A 25,228-nucleotide genomic window follows, 5' to 3' on the forward strand; every position below is an offset into this window, starting at 1 on the left:
AGCCCATCCAGCCCCTCCTTGGGACAGCTCAGTCCCACAAAGCAGCGCATGGAAGCCCCGGGGTGGCAGCTCTGTGCTCCTGTAATCCCTGTGCAATCCCTGTTCCACCACCGGCTTCTTTCTCTGTGCATCGTTCTTTTGATTCCAGTTTTAGCTACACAAAGTAGAGTTGCCTTTCTTTGACCGAATGTTCGAATGTGAAATATTGTATATTTTAAAGTATTTACCCTATTTATATACTGTATGTTACTGTTAAATAAATATAAATTCCATTATGTGGGGAGGAGTTTCATTCAGCGCCGTGGGCTGCTCCAAGCTCCCGTTCCCTCATTCCTTGCCCTGTTGTTCTCCTTCCTAAGGGATTTTCTGCAGAGCAGACCTGGCTGTGGTAAGGACACAGAGCTGAGCATGAACAGCCACATTCCCTGGGGGATTTGGGGTGACCCCAGGCTCATCCTGAGCAGTGATGAGGGGAGTGTTGGTACTGCTCCCCTCTGCAAAATCGGCTCTGGGAATGTGAAAAATCCTTGGGAGTTCCACTTGCCATAAGTTATTCCTTCATTTCAGCCCTTTCTCCTGACTTGCTGGGGGTCAGGAGGGCAGAATCCTCTGTTTACCCAGCAAGACACTATTTTTAGCTCTGGTGTTATTTTGTCTGTTTTTCTGACTTTATCAGCTGAGCCAAAGCAGCCCCTCAGCTGCCTCTCAGGGCTTCCTGTCACCGTGTGGGCACTTGGAGACAAATTCAGCCTCCAGCAGCAGCAGCAGAGCTGTATGGAAACCATCGAGGTGGCTGCAGATCCAACTCCCACATTCACCAGGGGCACCAATATTTGATATTCAGCAAGATGTGAAGCAAGGCAAAGGCTGATGAGCCCTTTGTGGGGTAAATCTGTCACAAAAGGGACCCTGGGGTGCTCAGGCAGCAATGAGCTGACACAGGCACTGGGGCCAGGCAGAGGTGATGGCACAACCCTTCAGCCTGTGCCAATTGAATTGGGTCACACCTGGAAAAGTGCAGATTCCCAGTGGGAATCCTGGTGCTCTCTGTGTTCCAGCCTCAAGTCCAGGCTGCCTCCCTGTGACCTGCTGTGCATGAGATCCTGATGGAAGAGGGATGGAGAAAAACAACTTCAGGAGCTGAGATTTGCCTTTTTTAGGTTCTGCTGAGGCATGGAAGGTTTAGATTGGATTTTGGGAAGGAATTGTTCCCTGTGAGGGTGTGAGGGGCTGGGATGGAATTCCCAGAGCAGCTGTGGCTGCCCCTGGATCCCTGGGAGTGCCCAAGACCAGGCTGAACAGGGCTTGGAGCATCCTGGGATAATGGAAGGTGTGGAAAAGGACAGAACTGGATCATTCCTCAGGTCCCATCTGACCCAAACCCATCTGGAATTCCATGGTGCAGCTCAGGAGCAGCCTGCCCTGAGGAGTGGCTGAGAAAAAATTCAATTTGCTGTTGTCCTTCCCCAGTTCTGCCAGGTCCCTGAACAGGAGGAGGCTGAAGCAGCTCTGGGCTGCTGTGGGGTGCCAGGGAGGGCTGAGCTCTGTGGTGTGACCACAGCCTTGGGCTGAGCTGCACTTTTGGGCTCAAGCAGAGTTTCCGTTTTGGAGGAGGGGACGGGGCCGCGTGACATCCTGCCCGTGACACGGCTGGGAAAGGGCTCCAGGCTGCAGACACTGCAAACAGGGTCAGAGTGTGTGAGCCCCTGGAGCTCCTGCTGCTGCCTGGAGCACAGGCTGGACAGAGTTAAAGGAATGTAATTAAAAAAACCTTCAAAGGATTCACCTTGGGCAGTACAAGAGCCTGGCTGTGGCTCCACCCAAGATGGATCCTGGTCACGAGTTCTCACACTTTTATAAGTTTTGTTCCATTTCCACATTGGGGTTCATTGTCCAATTCCAGCTCCAGGTTCTGCAGCCCCATTCTCCCAGATTCTCTTCTCAATTTGCTGCTGTTTGCACTTTTTGAGGCTGAAGCTGCAGAGATGTCCTTGGTTCTGGGGTTGGAAAATGATTGTTTAGTCTGATTGAGCTGTGAGGAGAACCTGTAACACTTTATATGAAGTTCAGTCAGACAACAATGCAGTACAAAATCTGGAAAATATAAAAGCTAAACCTTAAGGCATTACTTCAGATGTCTGCAGATATTACTGACAGTTAAAACTGGTGCTTAATCCAGGGCTCACTCAGGGCCCTCTGCTTGGGGTACAACAGGAACGGAACCAGTTGAGGAGTTTGGGTCCAGAGCAGGTTTTTGGGTTAATCTTGTCATGTTGGGGGAATGTCCTGGGCTGTTCTGCTGTGAAATTCCACACTGTCACATTCTCTGCACTTAGGGCAGTGGAATCTGTGAGCTGGGGATCTCTGAGCTGGCTCCAGTCACTGCCCAGAGCAACAAAGTCATTTTTCAGCTGTGATTAACCCAAATTAAACCCAAATTAATTACCCCAGCGGGCTCCACTCCAGCTGTGTTTTGACAGGGCACCCAGCACAGTTTCAGCTTTTTCCTTTCCTCAGTTTAAATTACAACACTGAACAAAATCTCCGTTGCAGGTGGCTCAGTGGCTCCTGGGCACAAAGCTGGGCTGGGAATCACAACAGGAACTGGCGGCCACGGCCTTGCTCATCCCCCTGCTGCTGTTCCTGCTTCTGCTTGGGGCAGCTTCCCTCTGCACAGGGCTGGGCTTTCCCAGGGTGGGGGAGATGGGGCTGGAGCCTTCACCAGGCCTTGGGGGGACCCTGCTGTGGCTGGGAGGTCAGAGCAGCTCCCATCAGTTGTGAGTTTTTGGTGGAATTCATTTCCTGAGCTGTCACCGCTGCCTGGTCGGGCACAGAGGGGATGCAAAGCTTTGGGAGAGCAAAACTGCAACTGCTGAGCTCTGCCTGCTTTGGTCATTGCCAGCTTTTAGGGTATTTGTGAAATTTAGGTCAAAGTTAGTTTAGGTTAAGTAAATTCAGGTTAGATAGAGGGAAGGAATTGTTCTTTCTGAGGGCACAGGTTACCAGAGAAGCTGTGGCTGGCCCTGGATCCTTGGAAGTGTCCAAGGTTGGGCAGGATGGGGCTGGGAACAGCCTGGGACAGTAGAAGGTGTCCCTGGCATGGCACAGGTGGCACTGGATGAGCTTTGTGTCCCTTCCAACCCACCCCACCCCCTTCCATGGCTCCAAGATCCCTTGGTGCTCACCTCTCTGATTTCCATGCCTTTTCCTCCCACAGCTTCCTCATTTCACCCCCATTTGGTTTTTACCACTGGCAGAAGGCACATTGCCTGTGGAATATGCAGGTGAACACACAATCTCAGAGAATTCCAAACTCCAACTTGCTTTCACTTTATGGTCCTATGGCAAGTATGCTAACTGCACGTTGTACAAAAATGAACTTTTAAAAATAGCCTGCATTGCTGCAAGCAGTGCAAGACCAATCTCAGAAATTCCTTCATAAATCAGCCAAAGATCCCAGTACAACACATGGTTTCCAAGATTGATGGGTTGATAACATGAAGTGTACCAACTCTGTGGCCTTACCTGAACTGCACTAGAACCTGTGCAGGGGGCTCCATGTTCTAACACCATCTGCCAGAGTTTGCCACTGTAAAAACCTTCAGTCAGCCATGGGGACACGTCAGCAATTAAAGGAACAGTCAGAGCCCCCAGTGCCTCAGGGGATGCCCCACATGGGCACAGACATCACCCTGAGCTCACACCTGAGCTCTGCCCTGAGCAGAGCCTTGCCCAGAGCCCCGAGCTGGGCTGCTCCTGCTCAGAGCAGCTTTCAGAGCCCCGGGAGGACACCCAGAGCTCCTGACACCACTTCCTCAAATGCCCCGAGCGGCGCGTGGGGAGCGGCCCCGGGCTGGGCTGTGTCCCCTCGGCCAGCACAGGGGACAGCAGGGACAGCACACCTGGCATCACCTGAGAGCATCCTGGGGAAGGCAGAGCTGGGCAGGAAAGCAGGGCAGGAAAGGACTTTTATGGGGTTTTGCAGAGCTGCTCTCAGAGGCAGGAAGCTCGCTGGCAAAGCAACCCTCGCTGAGCTGCTGCTGTTTGTGGGGGGACCCCACGGGACCAGCGGGGACTGGTTCCAGCCCATCTCCCAAGCAAGCTCACCTTGAAGAAACAACAAAACAAACCTTCCAAAATGTCCCTCAAGCTGCCACGAAACTGGGATTTCAACCTGAAGATGGATGCTGCAAAAATAGGTACTGTGAGTGTTTTCTTTGTGCCCTTCCGTGCCTGGGGGTGGCTGTGGCCAAGCCCAGCTGAGATTTTGGCTCTGGCCTCAGTGGGGGGACCTGGCCACCAAATGCCACTTTGGAGAGAGAGCAGATGGTTTGCAAATGATTTGCAAGAAGTGATTTCCAAAGCTGTCAGCGAGGGATGCTGTGGGGACGAGGGGTCAGGGCTGCTGCCCCCCAAACCCAGGTTTGGGAGGATTGAAACCACCCAGGCCCGCTGTGGTGACACAAACCCTGCAGGAGATGAGGCTCAGGCCGAGGGATGTGGCCAGGTTGGAGGAGCAATCTGGCCCTGGCTCAGGTGTCCCAGCCCCTCTGACATCAGTGGTTTCCTCTCAGGGGTGCTGAGCAGCTCCCAGGGCTGTGGGACAGCCTCACCCTGGGACCTCCTGACCTTCCTCCTGCCCCTGGCCAGGCTTTGCAGGGCTCTTACCCACCCCAGGATCCTCCTCCAGCATGGAAACCACAGGAGGACCCTTGGGAAGGGGTGTGGGATCCCTGTGTGGGCTCCAAACCCCAAACCCCAGAGCCTGGGGAGGGTCAGGCAGCCAGGGAGGGGATTTAGGGCGATGCTGGTGTGGTCAGCGAGGGCTGCAGAGCCCAGCCTTGTGCATGCCCTGAGCTCAGGCCATCCATGCTCCTGGCACTAGTGCCAAAACACGGCCAGGGCCACGCTGGGGCTGGATTTGTCCCCGGAGCAGAGGTTGGACCTGTCTGCTCTCTGCCAGGCAGGGGCGGCCTGGATGGATTTTCCTGCAAAGGCAACTTGGATTTTTATCAGTGGCCAAACCATTATGTGCACACAAAGCCCCAAATGAAGGGATGGAAGCCCCAAATGAAGGGATGGAAGCCCCTGATGCAAGATGAGAGCTGGGATGGCCCAGAAATTCGAGCTGGGCAGAGGCTCAGTGCCATCTCCACACTCCGGGGGAGAAATCCCCCAGAATTGTCACAGAAACATCCTGGACTCCTGCACTACTCATTCTTAGGATAATTAATATTTTTTTTTGCCCAGAGGAGCAGTGGGTGAAGTCAATCAGTAGCTCAGAAAAAAAGGCTGGGGGAGACACCAAGGGTTTGGAGAGCTGAGGGTGGAGATGGGACAGAATCTGTGTTGGTACCAGGAATTGCAGTTTTTCAAGAAAATCTGCTTGTGATTAAATCCCTGGTGCTTTCTGCAGCTTGCAGCTGCGGGATGAGTGTGTGAGTTTTGAATCTTTGCAATATTTGGAAATTGCCACCGCCCTCACTGGCTCCTCCTGGCCTGGGGACACTTCCCCCTCCTCACCCCAGGCCTGGCTGTGGCAGCGTTTGGAAACCCCAGAAAACTGCAGAGCTTTTTATTTCAGTGAAACAGAAATTCCCTGGTGAAATCTTTTACTGGTTTTTCATTGCAGGGTGCCCAGGTCCCTCTCCTGGGGCAGGAGCAGGGGGTGCCAGGGGGTTCCTGCCCAGGACAAGGCTCTGCCCAGGGGCAGCGTTGGTGGTGACCCCTCTGCCCTTTCTGCTGCCACACTTTGGCTCCTGGTTTTGGGCAGGGAGCAGCAGGACATGGGCACCTCTCTCTGCTGGGGCTGCAGAGGGAGGAGTGAGGATGTTTTGGAGGAAATGCCCAACCCAGAGGCCGTTAGTGCAGGAAACGCTTTGGGGGCACCACCGAGGGGGTTTCTTGCTCTGGGGGATTTGGGGAGGGGAAGTGGGGACACCCCTGACCTGAACCGCTGGAGGCCTGTCTGCCAAGTGTTTTCCACCTCAGGAAATCCCCATGTGCAGACCCCAGGCCGAATTCCCCTGCAGCCAGGGCATCGTTTTTGCCTTGCAGCCATAAATGCAAACTCTGCCCAGATGGGTTGGCTCTGGGGGCTGCAGTGCCTGGTCCAGAGGCAAAAAATCCCTGCAAGGCTTTTGCTGTCACAGAGGCATCAGCCCTGGCACCATGCAAAGGTGACAGGGACACTGCTCTGCCCAGTGCCAAATCCACACTGGTGTTCTTTCCATCCTTGGAGGCTTCAGCCCCACAAATGTGAGTTCTGCCCCACTGGGAGCACCAGGCTGGCCCAGAGCAAAGCAGTGACCTCCAAACTGTTGGGGTCACTCTGCTGTGCTGCTGCTCTGGGGAGGGCACAAAAACCAAACACTCCCATTAAAAACAAACAACAACCCAAAACACAGTGCTAATGATTTTGTTCTCACTTGCAAGACAATTCCTCCCACGCAGGAAAAAGGAAGCGCACACTGGCAGCTACTGCAGCCACTTCCTTTGTAAACTGGGGCCAGTTCTCGCGGCAGAGCACGGCCGAGAGCCTCTCCTGTGTCCCTCTGTCCCCTCTCCTGTGTCCCTCTGTCCCCACTCCTGTGTCCATCTCTCCCCGTGTCCCTCTGTCCCCTCTCCTGTGTCCCTCTGTCCCCTCTCCTCTGTCCCTCTGTCCCCTCTCCTCTGTCCCTGTGTCCCCTCTCCTCTGTCCCTCTGTCCCCTCTCCTGTGTCCCTCTGTCCCCGCTCCTGTGTCCCTCTGTCCCCACTACTGTGTCCCTCTGTCCGCACATCCTGTGTCCCCTCTCCCTGTGTCGCTCTCTGTCCCCACACCCAGTGTCCCCATTCCCTGTCCCCACAGCTGTGTCCCTGTGTGTCCCCACACCCAGTGTCCCCATTCCCTGTCCCCACAGCTGTGTCCCTGTGTGTCCCCACACCCAGTGTCCCCATTCCCTGTCCCCACAGCTGTGTCCCTGTGTGTCCCCACACCCAGTGTCCCCATTCCCTGTCCCCACAGCCCGCTCCCGGAGTGTGATGAGTGGGGACCCCTCGGGTGTCCCGCCGGGCTCCGCTGGCGCTGGGGCGCGGCCGCTCAAGCTGGGCTGGCTGAAGAAGCAGCGCTCCATCGTCAAGAACTGGCAGCTGCGCTTCTTCGTGCTGCGGGGACAGCAGCTGCTCTACTACAAGGACGAGGACGATGCCAAGCCTCAGGTAGGGCCAGGCCACCCGTCCCCATCACCTCTGGGCTGGGCATTTTGGGCCAAGGGTGAGGCCAAAAGAAGCTGACCTGGAGCAGAGGTTGGACAGAGTTAAATGGACAAAACAGGGATTTATTGAAAGGTTTCCAAAGGATCGACCTGGCTGTGGCTCCACCCAAGATGGATCTTGGTCATGAGTTCTCACACTTTTATAAGTTTTGTTCCATTTCCACATTGGGGTTCATTGTCCAATTCCAGCTCCAGGTTCTGCAGTCTCATCCTCCCAGATTCTCTCCTCAATTTGCTGCTGTTTACACTTTTTGGGGCTGAAGCTGCAGTGATGTCCTTGGTTCTGGGGTTGGAAAATGATTTTATGTGAAGTTCAGTCACACAATAATGCAGTACAGAATCTGGGAAATATAAAAGCTGAACCTAAAGGCATCATTCCCCCTCTAGGGAATTGGGGGTGTCCACCCTGGAGGGGAGAAGCTTTGGGGTGATTTAATTGTGGCCTCCCAGTGCCTGGGGGGAGCAGAACAGAAAGATGGAGAGAGATTTTCACCAGGACACAGGGAATGGCTTCCCACTGCCAGAGGGCAGTGGATGGGATTTTGGGAAGGAATTCCTGGCTGTGAGGGTGGGGAGGGGCTGGGATGGAATTCCCAGAGGAGCTGGGGCTGCTCCATCCCTGGCAGTGTCCAAGGCCAGGGTGGACATTGGAGCTTGGAGCACCTGGGACAGTGGGAGCTGTCCCTGCCATGGCAGGGGTGGCACTGGATGGGCTTTTCCCACCCAAACCATTCTGTAATTCTGTAATTCCATGAAATGTTTTGGGATGGGTCTGGGGTTGGGTATTAAAGGAGTTTTCTGCCTCTGGGAGTAACAGAGGTGAAAGGTCCTGATCAGGAATTTCATTCATGCATTTAAATTCCTCAAGTCTCTCAGAGCCCAACAACGGGGGAGCTGGGAAAACTCACTCCAGTCACCAGCTGGGCACTGTTACCATTTCCCTGGAGAAACAAATTTTATTTTAGTCTATATTTTTGTTCTAGTTTGTATTTTATGTATTTATTTTATTTTATTTTATTTTGCATTTTATATTATATTTAATTTAATTCAGTGTTTTATATTATATTTTATTTTATCTTATTTTATTTTACTTAATTTTATTTTTCCATCATTTTCTTCATGCTGTAACTCACTTTTAGAGTATCCACCATCTCTTCCTCCTTTGCAGAAATACCAGGGAAAAATCCCCTCTGCTGGAAAGCCTGTTCCCTCTACAAAATTAAAAAAAAAATATATATAATTTTTAGTAGTAATATCTTGGTAACCTCTACCAAGTGCTACCAGCAGCAAAACTCCTCTCAAGACAAAAAACACCCCAGGGTGATCAATGGATCCTCGGGGTTGGAGCCTGGTGGATCCAGCTCCCATTTCCAGGGTGATGGGGAGGAGCTGGAAATGGGATGTGGGAACAGAAAAGATTTCATGGCACTTCTGGCAGCATCCAGCCCTGCTCGGTGTCTTCAGGGAGGCTGAAATTGCTGAGAAATTTCATTTCCTGCCCCTCGAGGCCTCCAGGGCTGAGTCACCCCAGCCCCTCCACCCACAGCCAGGGGAAGGAAGGACCACCAGAAATTGCTGTTTTCCACTTTATTTATTAATTTCCCATTTGTTCACTCATTTTTCTCTTACAAGGACCACCATAAATTGCTGTTTTCCACTTTATTTATTAATTTCCCATTTTTTCACTCCTTTTTCTCGACTCCTCTCCTGCCAGCTTTGGGCTGGCTTTTGGCTTTAAGTGATGCTGTTTTAAAGGAACGTTTTCCTGCCCCTGCCCAGCAGAAACAGGAGGTGCTGGGGTTTTCCCCAAGTCCATTCTCATTTCTTCTCTCTTCTTCCACTCCCAACAAGGCCTAAAAGCACATGAGAAGTGAGGAAAAAAACCAGGAAAGAACAAAAGAACTGGATTTCTCCTTCTGAGAATCACTCCACTGATAAAAATGGCATTTAAGAATTGGCATTTATTGCTTGACAAGTCATTGCAGTGTACCTGTAGGAACAGATGTGTATTAAATTATCTCCTGGGAGGTGCTGGAGGGTGCCACCAGCCTGGGTGGCACTGTGGCCTGGCAGAGGTGGCACTCAGGGCTTTGCTCTGCTCTGTCCTAGGGCTGCCTGTCTCTCCAGGGCAGCACCATCAAGGTGGTGGCCACAAACCCAGAGGAAGGAGGGAAATTCATCTTTGAAATCGTCCCAGGTGAGGATGCTTCACTCCTCCTTGCCCACTTTTGGGCTGGGCAAACCCTGATGTGTGGAAAAGCACTTTATAACTCACAGAAATAAGTTATAAGAGTATTTATTCAGCACTGGGTGCATGGGGGATAACTCTTTTAAAAACAAGTACATTTTTGGTGACTTGCGCTTTGCTTTTTATTTTTCACAAACTAGGAATATACAATTTGCCTAATACATATTTATTGCTTATTTTCACTTCATATGGAAATTACAGTATTTTCACGATTATAAGCCGCACCATTTTGACTAAAATTTTGGTCCAAACCCAAAAGTGCACCTTACAATCAGGTGTGGCTTATATATGGACAAAGAACGAAAAGCTGCTGTTTTAGTTGGGAGGACAGGTGTGTGCTGAGAAAGGCAGGAGCTTCTCTTTGAAATGGAGAATGTAAACCCCCTCCCTCCAAATTATTGTAATTTTGAAATCAAGGGGCTCTCAGGCAAAAATATGGGAATTAGGAATAACAGTTCTTTACTAGGGAAATTAAAATAGAAATACAGAATTACAAAGAAACAAACCCCAAACCCTGACACAGTCAGAGTACAACCTGACACCCCATCAGGCAGGGTGTTGGCAGCAGTCCCATCCCATGGTGGCTGCATCCTCCTGCAGTGACAGATGTGGCTCAGCTGGAGCAGTGCTCCTGGACAAGGTGCAGTTTCCCTCCGGAGCTCCAGTGGTGATGTGGAGCAATCCCGTTTCCCTCTGGAGTCCAGTGGAGAAAGGGGCTCCCTTAGTGTCCCAAAACCTCTGTTTTTATCTTGGTAAGAAATGTTGGGCTCTTCCCCCTGGCTGGAGCAACTCCCAATGGGATGCAGTAATTTTATCAGTCCCACAGTGGGACTCAATGGCCATGAGCAGAAAATGACTCGCTGGAGGAAGGATGGGGTGTGAAAAGATAAAGAACAATGCCCTGCCTGGTTTCAATGGATGCCCATTAGCAGAATATCTCCCACAGAGATCAGGATCACTGCCCCACCCTCAACAGATGGTGATAGAACAGAAACCTTTTATCACACTCTGTATTGTAATGTACAGTTTATAATCAGGTGCAGCTTATGTATGGACAAAGAATGAAATGTTGCCGACACCCAGAAGTGCGGCTTATACTCAGTGTGGCTTATAATTGTGAATTTACCGTAGTTTAACGCTTCTTTGCAACTGTGCATTATTCCTTTTTGGGTTGCTCCAGTGGTTTTTGGGGGTCTTTAGATGAACTAAATAGTCTTTTTCTTAGTTTGAACTTTTCACCTTGTTTTTTTGCACATGCTTTCTTTTCAGTTTTTTTGGTTATTTTTTGGACTTTGGCATCAGTTTTTTCTATCTCAGGGACTCTCTCATTTTGTGAGTTTTTGTTTTTTTTATTTTAATTTACCAACTTTATCTTGTAGCTTGGCTTCTTTTCTTGTTTTGCAAGCACCATAAATTATACTAGACACTATAGTTTTGTCAGTCTTCTTTTCAATCAAAATATTTTTTAATATTTGATTCTTAATTCTCAATTTCTCCATTTCAACCCCTCCCTGTCCCTGTGCTCCCCTTTCTTCCCAGAGCCCTGTGCCATGGAAGGTGAAATTCTTGTCTCCATGGGCAGGGCCCAGGGAGAGGAGCAGCCCTGCCAAGCTGCAGCTGCAGCAGTTTCTGTTCCTTCCTTGCAGATCTCAGAGTGGGAAATGCCAAAGCTCGCTTCCCCTGCAACCAGCAGGGCTTCAAGAAATATTTAACAAAGCAAACAACAAGGATGTGTCTTTTCTGCTCCTGACATTGTTTTTGCAGGGGTGGCTGGGGAGCAGAGCCGGGCAGGGCAGGACTCGTGTGTGCTCATGGCCAGCTCGCAGGCGGAGATGGAGGAGTGGGTGAAATCCATCCACAGAGCGCTGGGCGTGGCTCCTGGAGGTAAAACAGGAGCAGGGACAGCTCCTGCAGGGCATCTCCTGTCCTGCTGCACTTCTTGGGAGGGTTTGGCTCTGAAATCCCTGGGAAATGGGGCTGTAACCTGTCCCTTGTGACTGCCCCGGGAGCTGCTGCAAACAGGGGCTGAGGAGAGCCTGGATGAACATTTCTGGGCTGGCTAAATCTTCTTTTGTCAACTCCCTCCTGAGCCTTTTGACCCTGAAAATGTTGAGAACAACTCCCATTCAGGGATGAAGATGTTTTATTTCACCTGCCAGCCCCTTGACTTTGCTTTTCTCCTGGCTTTTCTTGCTCAGCCCATCCTTTCTGCCCCCATTTGCTCTCCAGCCTGCCTGGGTCACACCCTCACCCTCCCAGGACCTCCCCACCCTCCCAGCTGGGAATTCCTTCCCAATATCCCATCTAAATCTCTCCTCCTTAAACTCAAAGCCATTCCCTGTGTCCTGTCCCTCCATGCCTGGTCCCCAGTCCCTCCCCAGCTCTCCTGGAGTCCCCTCAGGTACCCTGGAAGGGGCTCTGAGCTCTCTCTGGATCCTTCCCTTCTCCAGGCTGGACACCCGCAGCTCTCCCAGCCTTTTTTTCCTTTTTTTTCCCCTCTGCATCTCTGAGTTTTTCTGCCTCCAAACTGGACCAGGCTGCGTCCTGGGGGAGGCAGCAACACCCAGCTGAAAGGAGCACTGAGCCAGGAGCCAGGAGTTTCCAGTGGCTCTAATACTTAATAACAGTTCTCTCCCTGATCCTTTTTAAGCTTAGGAGGCTGTTGGTGTTTTCCAGCTCAATTAAGTGACACTCCATGAAAGAAAATACTAATTTATAGCAGCACAGAGGACAGCAGAGAGGTCAGGACTATGGAGCTGCATTTTATGTCAATACAGAGGTTAACAGATCCCCAAACTCTCAAAACTTGAGGTTTTTGGCTTCAGTCTAAGCTGGGGTAAGAGGAGCCCCTGCATGGGGGAGGTTTTGGCCAGAGCCCGCCTGGGAGCAGCCCCATGGCCCAGGTGCTGTGAACTTGTTGCACAGCAAGAAGCAGAAAAGCTGCAGAGTGTGAACAAAACAGCAAAAGCATCTCCAAAATCTCAGTGTGGTTTTGCAGGGCTGGCTGCCACTCCCACAGCCCCGGGGAGGTGTCACCAGAGCAGCAAACCTGCAGTGAAATAACCAATTCAACATCAGCTACCAAAGCAGAGAGGCCAAAAAAGGAGAGATTTGCTCCTGGTGTGCACAGGGACAGGTTTGTGGTCATTATTTACAAGTGTGACCAGGTGATGGATGAAGAAGCCCCAGGACAAGGCAGGTGTTGAGAAGCCTGGTAGTTCCAGGTGAGGTTGCCCTGAATTTCCCTGCTCTGGGAATGATTGCAGCCTTCAGAGCACGAGGTGAGCACACCACAGGTACACAGCTAGGGCAGGAATGTGGCAGAGGAGCAGGAGACCCTTTGCCATTGACATTCCAGAGATTAAATTGGGATTTACCTGCTCTGGCCGTGACCCAGGCTCTGAGGAGGAAGAGCTGGGATCCAGGCTGCTGCTCCTGCTGCCAGCTCAGGAGGAAATGCCACTTTTAATGCCAAGGGAAGGTCCCAGCCCCTGTGGAGCACAGCTGTCCTCAGAATAGGGCAGTTTCAGGAGAGGGGAGGGGGAAGAAAAGCAGCTGGATCAGGAAGAATTCCAGCTCCAAATCTCTGCAAGGATCTTTTCTTATTTCTTGGTGGTCTCCTGTGCTTTCTGCACCCCTCAGCTTTGTGCTATGAGCTTCCTTCCCTCCCTGTCCCTGTCTCCCTCTGGATCAGCATCCTGCTCACAGGCAGCAACCCCCAGGGCTTGCCTGCTTTTGAGAGCTGTCAGTTATTTGGAGGAGGAACAAGGTTTTTGGGGTTTGCAGGGTTCTGGTGCCTGGCAGAGCAGCAGCTCCTGCTGGCCCTGACACCTGGGGCAGGTGAGGTGTCCTTGGTGCCTTGAGAGGCCACCTGGAACAGAGGCTGGGCAGTGTTAAAGGAATAAAATAGGGATTTATTAAAAGGCCTTTGAAGGATACACGTTGGGCAGTACAAGAGCTACACCCAAGATGGATCTTGGTCACGAGTTCTCACACTTTTATAAGTTTTGTTCCATTTCCACATTGGGTTCATTGTCCAATTCCAGCTCCAGGTTCTGCAGTCCCATCCTCCCAGAGTCTCTCCTCAATTTCCTGCTCTTTGCACTTTTTGGGGCTGAAGCTGCAGAGATGTCCTTGGTTCTGGGGTTGGAAAATGATTGTTTTGTGTGACTGAGCTGGGAGGAGAACCTGTAACACTTCATGTGAGATTCAGAGCCACACAATAACGCAGTGCAGAGTCTGGAAAACACCTCAGCTCTGTTTAGCTTTAGTTAAAGCTGAGCCTTGAGGCGTCACCCGAGCTGAGCTCTGCCCTGTGCCCTGTCCCCAGCGCTGTTTGGGCAGCCCCTGGCAGACACCATGGCCTACGAGCAGAAGCTGGGGCAGCACCAGGTGCCCATCCTGGTGCAGAAAAGCGCTGAGTTCATCCGGGAGCACGGCGTGGCTGAGGAGGGAATCTTCCGCCTGCCCGGCCAGGACAACCTGGTCCGACAGCTCCGCGACGCCTTCGACGCCGGGGAGAGACCCTCGTTCGACAGGTACTGCTGCTTCCCCCTCTGCCTCCCCAAATTCCAGGGGAAAAACAGCCAGCCCCATCCCCCAGAGCCCAGCAGTGCCCTGCAGGAAAGCTGAGCCCTCCAGAAGGAGAGAGGATTCAGCAGAAAGCACAAGAACAGAGTGAAGGGCACTGAGGGGAGATTCCTGTAAATAAAGGAAAGCCAGGGAAGGATTGAGGGGGAGTGTTAGAAACTGCAGCCCAGGCACCCAGGGTGCCCAGTGGAGGGTGTTGGTAGGTCCTACAAAAACACAGCTCTGAAAAAGTCCCTCTGTGTTTATGAGTGTTTGTGAAAATAATGGTATTTTACAACCCCAACCAATGCTAAAAATAACTGACCTGGGGGATTTTTGCTTGAAGTTTATAAGAATTTAGCAACTTCAAGGTAGGTCAGATGAGAGGCTCATGGTCTTGACAGTGTCCCCTTGACAGGATGTAAATACAAGGGCTGCAAAGCTGCAAACATCTGTCCTGGCAGAACATCCCCAAGAATTCCTGCTGCTCTGAAATCCCAGAGCTCCACACTGGGGAGGGTGGCTGAGCAGGGACTTTTCTTGGAATGGGAGATGGGAGAAGAGTTTTGCTTGGAATGGAAGATGGAAGAAAGGTTTGGTTTGGAATGGGAGGTGGGAGAAGGGTTTTTCTCCCTTTTCCTTGGTTCTCCACCCCTCTGAATGCAGTGACAAGAGCCAGGCTGGTGTTCCAGAATTGCTGAATTGTTAAATAAAGTGACTGTAGGTGGGTGAAGAAAAGTGATTTTAGGCTCACAAAGCAGAGCAGGGAGATTGAGACAATCCCAGTGTTGTGCCAGGGGCAGCTGCTGTTGGCTTGGGTTCCTGCAGTGCCCAAAGCTGTGCCCAAAGCTGTGCCCAAAGCTGTGCCAGGGTGATGGAGCAGCCAGAACAGGCACTGCCTGTTGGCTCCAGGATGTCCAAGGGAAGGGCAGCTGGGAAAAGCTGAGCTGTGATTTTGTGCTCGCTCAAAACTTGGCTTTGGGAGGACACAGGAGCCCTCTAAGGGAATTTCCTGCTCCCCCAGCTCAGCCCAGGTGTGGACACTGCCAGCTGCTACCCTCAAGGTGGGGAAACCCCCCCCCAAGCCTTTATTTCCCTGGTTTCCCATTCCTTGGGTGCCCCCAGCTTTCTCTGGCCTCCTTGTTTCCATCTCTCTGTCTGCACAGCTGCACACAGAGCTCAGGCAGAGCCCTGTGGGGACCTGCTGGCTTTGAGTTTAATTTGCACATTGCAGGGACACCGATGTCCACACCGTGGCCTCCCTGTTCAAGCTGTACCTGCGGGAGCTGCCCGAGCCCGTGGTGCCCTGGCTGCAGTACGAGGATTTCCTGCTCTGTGGGCAGGCTCTGGAAGCTGATGAGATGAAGGTAGAGATGCTTTTGTTTTCCTCCTCCTGGCCATAAAATCAATTTCAGTGCCAGGGCATGTTGGTGAGCTGGAAATGCCAAGTGCATGGCAGTGTCAGCACAGCTTTGGAATCTGGGGAGGGGGAAAAAAGGAAAAAAATTAAAAACTCCCCCAAAGTCACTGCGGTTTCCCAACTGGGCCACATGGGCTTGTGAATTTTAAAGCTTAAATGTCTGCTTCTCTTTGGGAGTTAAAGATGTCCTAAATGTTTCTACACAGCATGCAGGAGGAGATGAGGCAGGATCAGCTCTTGCAGAGCTCATCCCTCATGTGCTGGGCTGGAGGGGACCCTGCTCCTTCTGTGGCTGCCCCTCCTTGAGAGCCCTGCAGAGCCTCTCCCTGTCCCACGGGGAAATGGAACTCCAAGGGGAGCAATTGCCAGGAGAATCTGAGGCCTGGAATAACTAAGTTTGGAAAAGATCCCCAAGATCATGAACCACGACCCAGCCCCATGCCCAGGGTCACCACTGAGCCCTGTCCCCAAGTGCCACCAGCTGTGTCTGAGCACTCCCAGGGCTGGGGACTCCCCCACTGCCCTGGGGCTGGGGGTGGCCAGGAGGAGACCCCACCCCAGCCTGGCTGCAGTGACCAAGAGCTGGGTCCAGACATGCCTGTGAATCCTCCTGGAGCTGTTTTTCACCACTTAGGGCCACCAGGAGCTCCTGAAGCAGCTGTCCCTCCTCCCCAGACACAACTACAACCTCCTCAGCTACATCTGCAGGTCAGTGCTCTGGACAGCTCGGGTTTGGTGTTGGGGAGCAGAAATGTCATCCCAAAGGATGACTCCTCCAGGCAGAGCCTTCTTAAGCTGTGCTTTGGTTCCCTTTGAGCCACCAGATGCTGATTTTGGTAGAGGAGAAGCCCCTGGGATAAAACCCCTGACAATGTCTGAGCATAAATCATTACCCTCAAACTTATAAATCCCTGGGAATTAAATCCAAGTCTAGTTTTCTTGGACAAAAGCCTTGTGCACCAAAACTTCTGGGCTTCACCCAGCCTCTGGTTGGAGATTCGAGGAGGGGATTCCCTTCTTTTCAGATTTATTTCCAAGGAGAGCAGCTCCTCACCTGGTGTTTTTTTATTCTGGTACCAGTAAGACCCAGCTCCAATTCAGATCTAAGGCTCAGAGTTTTTGTCCTTGTGACTGAGAGGAAGAGCTGGGAGGATGAATCAGGATTTTTTCAGCAGCGAGGCTTTTTGCAATCTTCCACCTCTGATGTGAAATATTTGCTCTGGAATTCTGGCAGGTTCCTCTATGAAATACAACTGAACTCCAGTGTCAACAAGATGAGTGTGGATAATCTGGCAACAGTGATTGGAGTGAACCTCATCAGACCCAGGATAGAGGACCCTGCAATTATCATGAGAGGTAAAAGGGACTCCTGGAATAACTGCCCTAGGAGCACCTGCCATCCTGAAATCCTGAGCTGCATCCACAGCCTCGAAATTAAAGATTTTCTGTGGTGAAGCTGAAAGAAAGCCAGAATTGTGCCCAGGCACAATGAGTACAGAGTCAAGCCATGTGTTTGTTGGGCTGTAAGGTGTTTATGATGACAAAAATCTCTCAGGAACTGACAAAATGACAAAAACACCCCGCTGCATGTTCCCTTCATGGAGTTCAGCAGGTTCAGGAATTTGGTGAGGTCATCTCTGTGCTGCTTAGAGCTGGAAGGTGTAAAATCCTTCTTGGGGGAGCAGAGGAAACTCAAAGAAATGTGGCTGCTCATCTCCTTTTACTCATGACATTTACTTTCTTTGGCTTTATGATCCTGCTCCTTGTTTTCTGTTCCATCTCCATTTCAGACACCAGAAAGACCGAGCAGAAAACCCAAGTGCTGGGAGGGATCCTGTGGCACTGGGTTTGCCCCTGACAATCTCTAGTTCCTCCAGGCACACCCCAGGTCCAGAAGGTGATGACTGTGCTGATCAGTGACCATGAAAAGCTCTTTCCCCCATCCAAGGATGTGCCTCCCTCCCCACCTGCCCAAAAAGCCGAGAAGAAAGCTCCTGTCCCCCGCAGCTCCGTGGGCTGGGGAGCTGCAGAGGATCCCACAGCACCCAGAGGCTCCACACCAAGGCAAATGGTGAGGATGGATCCCCAGGGGAATCATCAAAGCTACGTTTGTTGAACACGTGGTTAATTGTGGCAGACTCTGACAGGGCAGTGAGCCCTGCAAGCATTTGCTATTTATAGGTTAAAAAGCTGTGTCTGTCACCCCTGGAATATTTACATCAGGAAAACAATGTAGATAAACTTTCCACTTTCCTGTGGAAAATCTGCTATTCTGGGGAATATGAAAAACTCCCAAAGCTTTTTGGCTGAACAGCCAAGCACATGAAAACTTTTCAGCTCAGGCTGGTGAAGGGAAAACATTGAGGATTAAAGGCTTTTCTTCAAAGGAATCTCTGCAAAAATGGTAAACGTGGTGCAATTCAAAATGTTTTTTTAATGGAAAAGTGTGGCCATTCCTCCAGCATGTTGAAATGTTCCCTTTGTAAAGCCTGCAGTGGCAGCAGTGGCTGTGACCTGGCTGCTCCAGGGCTGTTTTTCTCTTTTCCAGAGGGATCACCCCAATTCCAGAAGCTCCCCTGGCCCCGGGGAGGACACGGAGTCCAAAGACACACCGGGAACGTGGAAAACACAGCCAAGGAAAAGAACTCAGACTTTGCCTACGAGGAAATCCTTCCTGGCAGCGGCTGCTCCGGGGGAGAAGGGCAGCAAGGAGAGGAATGATGTCCTTGCCAGTGACTTTTGGAAAAGCAGCACACGCCCCGTGGCCTCTGATGGACACAAGAGAACGTTGTCTCACGATCTTTTTAAGCTGCTCGACCTCCACAGGGCTTCAGCCTTCGACAGTGCCCCCCTGTCCCAGGCAGAGAGTGGGGAGGGCAGCGGCTCCAGCCCCAGCCCTGCCAGCAGCATCTCCGAGAAGGAATTCCTGCCCTGCTTCAGTCCCAGCCACGAGCCAAAGGAGCCAGCCAGTCCCACCAGCAGCCCTGCTGAGGACCCCAGCCCTGAGCAGGAGAGCAGGGAGTTCCTGCAAAGCACGATCCTCAAGCTGGAAAAGGATATGGAGGCACAAAGAAATGACTACGAGGGGCAAATTAAAAGGTAACTGCAGGGAGCTGCTTTCAGCAGAGTGGGAAATGTGCAGCTCATGTTGTGACAGCAAACACTGCACAGATAATTTACCAGCAATGTCATGCAGTATATAATAGCAGTGATTAATGATAAAAACCAGTATTTAGCAGGCTGTCTAAAAATCATTGTGCTGCACTGCCTGAGCTGCATTCTCGTCACAGTGGGTGATGGATTATTACAACATCAGTACTCCAAACTCTTATCACATCATTCAATGGCACTGCAATGTTCCTGCATTCCTTTGCACTGTCATAATTCCTGCTATTACCATGACATTGGGCTGTTAGACTCTCCAGAATTCACCAGTAGCATTATTACACCATTAGTTGTAACCATCAGCCTCACATGTTGTTATTATTATTATTATCCCATTATCAATATACATGTATCACATTTATTACATCAAGTTATGTGGCCACTCAAGGGCTCAGGACAGCATCTCTGGCTTGTTTGGAGGCTGAGGTGAGACTCCCTGAGAGCCAAATGGTTTCCCAGCTCCAATCCAATCCAATCCAATCCAATCCAATCCAATCCAATCCAATCCAATCCAATCCAATCCAATCCTTTCATTCTGTTTCCCTTCACAGTCTCCAGGAGGAGAACTATGAAGCCTGGGCCAAAGTGGTGAGGCTGAACCAGGACATGGAGCAGGAGAAGAAGAAGTGTGGGGAGCTGGAGCTGAGGCTGAAGAACGCAGAGCGCTTGCGGGAGGAGCTGGAGAAGAAAAACAAGATGCTCGAGGAGGAGTTGAGAAACTTAACTAAACCCATGAGTAAAACTGGTGCCAAAACCAACTAGGAGACACCCAGCTTTTCACAGACCCCAAATGCAGCTGCACAAATGCACAGGAACTGCAGGTTCAGAGCCAGGGACTTGTATTGTCCAGGGTCCTGCTCCTGCCCACAGGCCAAGGGGGAGGAAGGAGAGCTTAGATGCTGGTTCATGCTCTGAACCATGAAATTTCAAAAATATCCTTTAGCTTTTTTGGGTGTTTCATTTCAATTCTTCTTTCAGCTGCTCAGGTTACCTGGAGAACAGGCCAACACTTCCTGCTGCTCAGTCAGAATTGCACTCAGAAGTTTGGGTTATGGACACATTGTGCCTTCTCAGCAAGAAACCAGAAGTGTCCCTCCCCCAGCTGCCTGTCTCCTTGGTGGAGATACCCACAGGCAAAAACATCTATGGATCCTGAATCTGGGCAGGCAGAGGAGCCCCACGCCCGGGGAGGCACAGCCCTGGGTGCTGGAGATGCTGACATCAATCCCCAGCTGCTTTGTGCTCACATCAATCCCCAGCTGGTTCACACTCTCCTGGGGCAGCACAAGGCTCTGAGATCTCCTGCAGCATCGCCTGCTGTGCTGTGCCAGCCCCCACAGCTCCAGGCAGAAAATCCCACCATCACCCAAAGCTTCAGTTCAGGGCTGTCCAGCTGTTTTGAGTCACTTCCCCACAGCTGGCTGTTCCTAAATCCAGCACAGGTGACAGAGCTTGGAGAGCACCTCACACAGCTGGACCTGGAGCTCTTTGTGCAGGGGGGAGTCCATCAGCAACTCCAGCACAGAAATCCTGTGTTTTCCCTGATGGACACACTTCAAAGATGACAAATCTGGACTTTTCTACTACTCCTGCTTTGGAGCTTTGTTGTTTCTGAAGTGGAGAACAGGATTTCCTCAGCCAGCTTATGGAGCCCTGGGTTTGCACCCCAACCATGTTGGGTCTCTCCCACCAGTGCAAAGACCCCGAGGACCCAAAGGTGTCCCTGTGGTTGTTTGGGACCTTTCTGCTTGTCCCCACCCTGCCAGAATCCTGCCAGCAGCACCATGGTGCTGCCACAGCTTCTCGTGGAGGACTCTGGACAGTTATTTTCTTCTACAGAAAACCTTTCTTTTATTTATTTGAGAAGTCTTGATGGGGACAGGAAAGGGAAAACCACAGAGATCTGCAGTTTCAAGCAGGACCAAGCTCTGTGCCAGGTGTGGTGAGGGGAATCACCACTCTGGGTCCTGCCTGCTGAGGACTTGGCTTTGGCAAGGCAGAAGCTCAGCCCCAGAGCTTCAGAGCTGTGTGGCAGGGAACATGAACTGGAGGAAGAAAGGGACACAGAGGAAAATATGGGAAACAAGGGGAGGTGGGAGTGGGAAAATGTTATTGGAGAATAAAAGTCTCGGGTATAAAGCACTTGCTGCTCTCAGCCTTGCTGGGGGTACGGGGGAACTGGTTTAGCCCTAAAGCTGAGCCCAGACTCAGTCTCAGGTCCAGTCTGGTGCACTGAACCCACCTCTGCTCAGCTGTGGATATAAAGTCTGGGGAAGGAGCAGTTTGTGAAGGCTGATCTGCATTCAGAAATGTAACCCCTAAGTGTCTTGTTTGATCTATGGACCCTGACTCCAGGGGTTTTCCTTTGCACAGAACCTCAGAGACCATGCAGCTCCTCCCTGTCCTGCCCTCAAACCTTCACACCAGGGAATGACTTCCAGAGGCCTCCTGGTCTCCTGAAGAATCCCAAAGACCCACAGCCAAGGTCCTCTGCTCTGACAGGGATGAAACCTGAGCACAGGGTTTTAAATCTGACTGAAATGTTTCAGATCTCAGTCTTGGCGATGGGAAATCTCAGTGAGGATGATGGAGAGGATCTGCACTGGGCAGTGAGCCTGGACCTGCTGGTGCAGCTCCACAGCTTTGCAGAGGGATGGATGTCATGGAGAGGAGCCCCAAGGAGGGCAGGGAGGCCTCAGCCATCCTCCATGACCACCCAAAGCTGCCCTCCCCACCCCTGCAGGTCCCACACACCACAGGAGTTGTGTCCTGAAGTCTCTCTCAGTTTCTTTCTGCTGCTTTCTGAGTCCCCACCGTGGGACCTGCGACTTCCCGACACTCCAAAGTGTCTGCCACCATTCACAGCTGCCACTCACAGTCTTTCCTGGGATTTCAGATGACCTTGACAGAGCTGCTTCAGTGTTTATTTGATTTTTTTACCCCTGCAAGAAGCTCCTCAACAATCTGAGCGTGAGGCTCAGGAGTCATTAGGGAGAAATTTCTCCGTCGGCTTCAGGAGCAGCATCGTGAACATCTGGGCTGGAAATGCCACACGCTCCTTTCTGCAAAGATCAAAAGTGTGAAGAGGCCAATAATTCCTTCACAGCAGACTGTAATGACGTGCAAAGGCTTGGCTGAGGCTCAGAAATCTCCACGATGAGGACAAGTGCACGTTATTTAAAATAAACTGCGCATTCCTCCGCTTCCGCTCAGATAGGCAAAACAACCCTGTGGCTGCGAGGATCAGAGGGGCTCCTTTGAAGATATTCCACCCATTAACATTTGCAGGGTTTATAGAGGTCATCTGTGAAAGAGAGACTTTCCAAGAGAGGTCAGGTGGGCTGGAAATTCCTGAGAGCCTGGAGGGGAGAGAGACACGGGCACCTTGTGAGCTGCTGCTGCCGTTGGGTCCTGTAAGATAATGAGGATTTTTTTTTTTTTTTTTTTTAAATGAGCTTTTTCCAGAGATAGAGAGCCATGAACTGCCCATGCCAGAGCTGTGAAACTGCACCCTTTTCATCCCTGAGGGGGTGGGTGTCCTCTCTGCTCAGCCCAGAGCCTGCTCTGGATTTGCTGCACTTGCACATCTTCTGCTGGAGACCCCACAAGGTGAGAGCCCCAAAAACTGACTGGTGCCCAGCCTGTATTTCCTTCCTCCCTCCCTCTTTTTCTGCAGCCAGGCCATGAAGCTTTCTGGGGTGGGAGCAGCAGAGAATCTCTCCTGTTCCTGGGGAGGGGCTGTAGAGGACATTATAAACTCACAGTGGGGGTTTTGTGCCCTTTCAGTTCAGCAGGTTTTGGGCATTGACTCTGGATCCCCTGGAGACTGTGATGCTGCTCCTGTCACATAAAAACACAACAGAATGTCTGCCACAGAGAAGAAAGATCCTTTCCAGCCCTGTCCTGTAGGCTTGGAAACCTCCAAAAAGACATTTTCCACCCCTTAACCCTTCCACTGCACTGTGAGGACACAAGAGCTTTACCAAGGTGATAACACTGAGATCAGACCAAGGATTTTCCTCTCCTTTTAAAGGTGACATGGCTTTCCAAATTAGAGCTGTTAAACCACAGATCCCAATGCATCAAAAACTGTTGAATCATGCAGTGTGGGATGAGAGCAAGACACCTTTTAGGCCATCCTTTCAGTCCCCTCACTGCATTCCTTGTCCTAGAGTAGAAATTCTGTTTTGCTTTTCTCAGGTATTTACTAAATAAATCAATTTAGGAGTTCACTCTGTTGTATCCAAGGGTTTGGTAGGTGTGAGAGGCAAGAAAATAAAATTATCCTTCTCACATTATTGTGTTTGGATCCCAAGCCAGTCACGCTTATTGTGACTTATCCCCTCATATTTATCAAAGTTGTGTTTTTGGCATGATAGGAGCTTTCCTTTTTTAGCCTGGCCACTGCACAGAGGAGCACGTTGCTGTGGGAGGCGAGGTGGACGTGCAGGAAGTGTCCAGCCATGGCTGAGGAGGCTTTGTCCAGACCCCAGGAGCAGTGAGAACATGTTGTTCTCCCTGGCAGTTCTCGAGGGATGCAGTCCATCCATCCTTCCTTTACATGGGAGCCCCCAAACCAGGCTGCTTTTGGGAAGAAAACACCACCAGAATGGGTGTAGGGACAACTCTTCATCAAGGTGGGGAGGAAAATGTGTCCCAAAGGTTGTCAGCAGTGCCCCTGTCCCACTTCCCCTGTGTTTTTCTGCCACCTTGCTGCAGCACTGGCATCTACGAAGCCACAGGAGAAATAACCTGGGAAAAAGATGCACCCTGATAATGCCAGGGAACAGCAGCAGGAAGCATCTGGGGTAGCAGGGGCTAAGAGGTGTCCAAATAAGATCTTTGGAGAAAATCCTCATCTGTTCCAGCCCCAAACCCTGCCAGTTTAGGAGCTGTGAGATGTTCAACCAGCCTGAGTGCTGGTGTGGGGAACGTGGCACAGGGGCTCCAGTCCTTGGAGATCCACACTGGCAAAATCTCCCTGCATGAGGATCCCCACCAAGGGCCCCCTTCGAGTAGTTCCCTCTTTCCTCTGCAAGAATTACCCCAGGTCATTCCCATGAGCAGGTTGTGCCCAGCAGTTAATTGGGGTTTCTCAGTAAATAAAGTTTATAACTTCACATACAGAGGCAGGGATTTGGGTGTGATTTTCCTGGCTGTGGGGCAGAACAGAGGCCTTGGTGGTGCTGCAGGACTCCAGGGTGTGCTCAGCCTTTAGAAAATATCCAAAAACCCTCCAAGGCGAGCAGCCTGCCCAGAAGAGAAGGAAATATCCCACTTTCTCCTGAGCCTTTAGAAAATACCCAAAACCCCTCCAAGGTGAGCAGCCTGCCCAGCAGAGAAGGAAATATCCCATTTTCTCCTCAGCCCATTGCAGGGGGAAGCTTCACCAAAAGCCCTTTCCACACAGAACCGTGTCCCTAAGGTGTCCCTGCACCCCCTGAGTGGCCAAGGGCACCGACGCTCTGGGCGCCGTCAGCAGCCGCTGGTGCAGCTTGTGAAAATTTGCTTTATCAAGCGTAAAAACACGATGTGATATTTCAGCCCTCTTCACACAATGTCCCGATAACAGGGGCTGGGAACAGGGCAGCATTCCTGTAATCACAGCTGGCCCCAGCCTTTGCTGCATCCAGGGAGAGATTTCCCCCCAGCCAGGGGGGCAGGGGCTGGGCTTTGACCTCTGGCTAACGAAATGAGGATAAGTCTTGGCCTGGCACCTGCATTCTGAGCATGTGAGAGGTAAATCTTTCCTTTCCCTGGCAGTGCTGCCGTGTTTCCTTCCTCATCTCCCTGATAAAGGCTGGCTCAGGCTGCCATCCAGCCGGAGAGCTCCCCTTGAGCTCCACGTGCTCTGGGTGAGATCCACACTCAACCCCTAAGGCCAGTGGGGGCTTTGAGTCTTTTCACCAACACCTTTACCCTGTGTGTCCCTTCCTGGAGCTCTAGGGATGGATCTCTGAGCGCTGTCAAGTGTTCCCTTCACATGCATCCACATTTCTGATGCCACTGAAGTCTGGTGCTCATTTGAAGTGCTGAGAGCTCTATGGAAATGCCTTTCCAAAAGGAGTCAGGAGGTCAGCCAAGCACCCCAAGGACAGTTGTTCCCAACACAACAGCTACAGACAGCGCTGAGGAGTGAAAGGTCAAAATATCCACTGGAAATTGGAGTGTTGTCACACCCTGGGAAGGGATGTTTTCCTGGGGACTGGGAATGTGTAGCTCCCTGGATATATCTCTCCTATCCAGGGTAAAGAAAGCTCTATAAAGTGTGAAATGGGGATAAATCACATTTACAATTTGCAGGACACGGGGGACACATGTTCAGAGACTCATTATCTCCACAGAGCTGGATCTGTCCCCTTGCTGACAGGGGAAAGGCACTGGGGTCAGGGGGAGCATGGGGAGGGATGGAAAGGCAGCAGCAGATTAAATTGCTGTCAGCCAGCCTGACCCGCTCCTGCTCACCCTGAAGCCCCACTGGTGATTGCAAACAGGATGGCTTTTAAAACGGAAATTGCAATTTAAAAAATAAAATTGCCTTTGGTCCATTTGTCAGCTGTTGAGAAATCAGA

At 51.3% G+C, this 25,228-nt stretch overlaps 1 protein-coding gene across 2 annotated transcripts; it reads left to right on the forward strand.

Moving 5' to 3' along the window:
* The first annotated feature begins 3,838 nt into the window (after nucleotides 1-3,838).
* On the forward strand, nucleotides 3,839-22,917 carry ARHGAP25 (Rho GTPase activating protein 25). Of its 2 annotated transcripts, none has more exons than XM_033081471.1 (11): nucleotides 3,839-4,199; nucleotides 7,005-7,198; nucleotides 9,364-9,451; nucleotides 11,267-11,386; nucleotides 13,833-14,040; nucleotides 15,306-15,438; nucleotides 16,126-16,199; nucleotides 16,726-16,847; nucleotides 17,360-17,562; nucleotides 18,040-18,590; nucleotides 19,208-22,917. In XM_033081471.1, the coding sequence occupies exons 1-11, from the start codon at nucleotides 4,139-4,141 to the stop codon at nucleotides 19,416-19,418; spliced, it is 1,965 nt and encodes a 654-aa protein (XP_032937362.1). In that variant the 5' UTR covers nucleotides 3,839-4,138; the 3' UTR covers nucleotides 19,419-22,917. The 2 variants fall into 2 exon arrangements, with proteins under 2 accessions (XP_032937362.1, XP_032937363.1); XM_033081472.1 differs by having other exon boundaries at nucleotides 17,369-17,562.
* Nucleotides 22,918-25,228: the final 2,311 nt, after the last annotated feature.

Source organism: Catharus ustulatus, chromosome 27 (assembly GCF_009819885.2).
Source record: "Catharus ustulatus isolate bCatUst1 chromosome 27, bCatUst1.pri.v2, whole genome shotgun sequence".
Classification (NCBI taxonomy): Eukaryota; Metazoa; Chordata; class Aves; order Passeriformes; family Turdidae; genus Catharus; species Catharus ustulatus.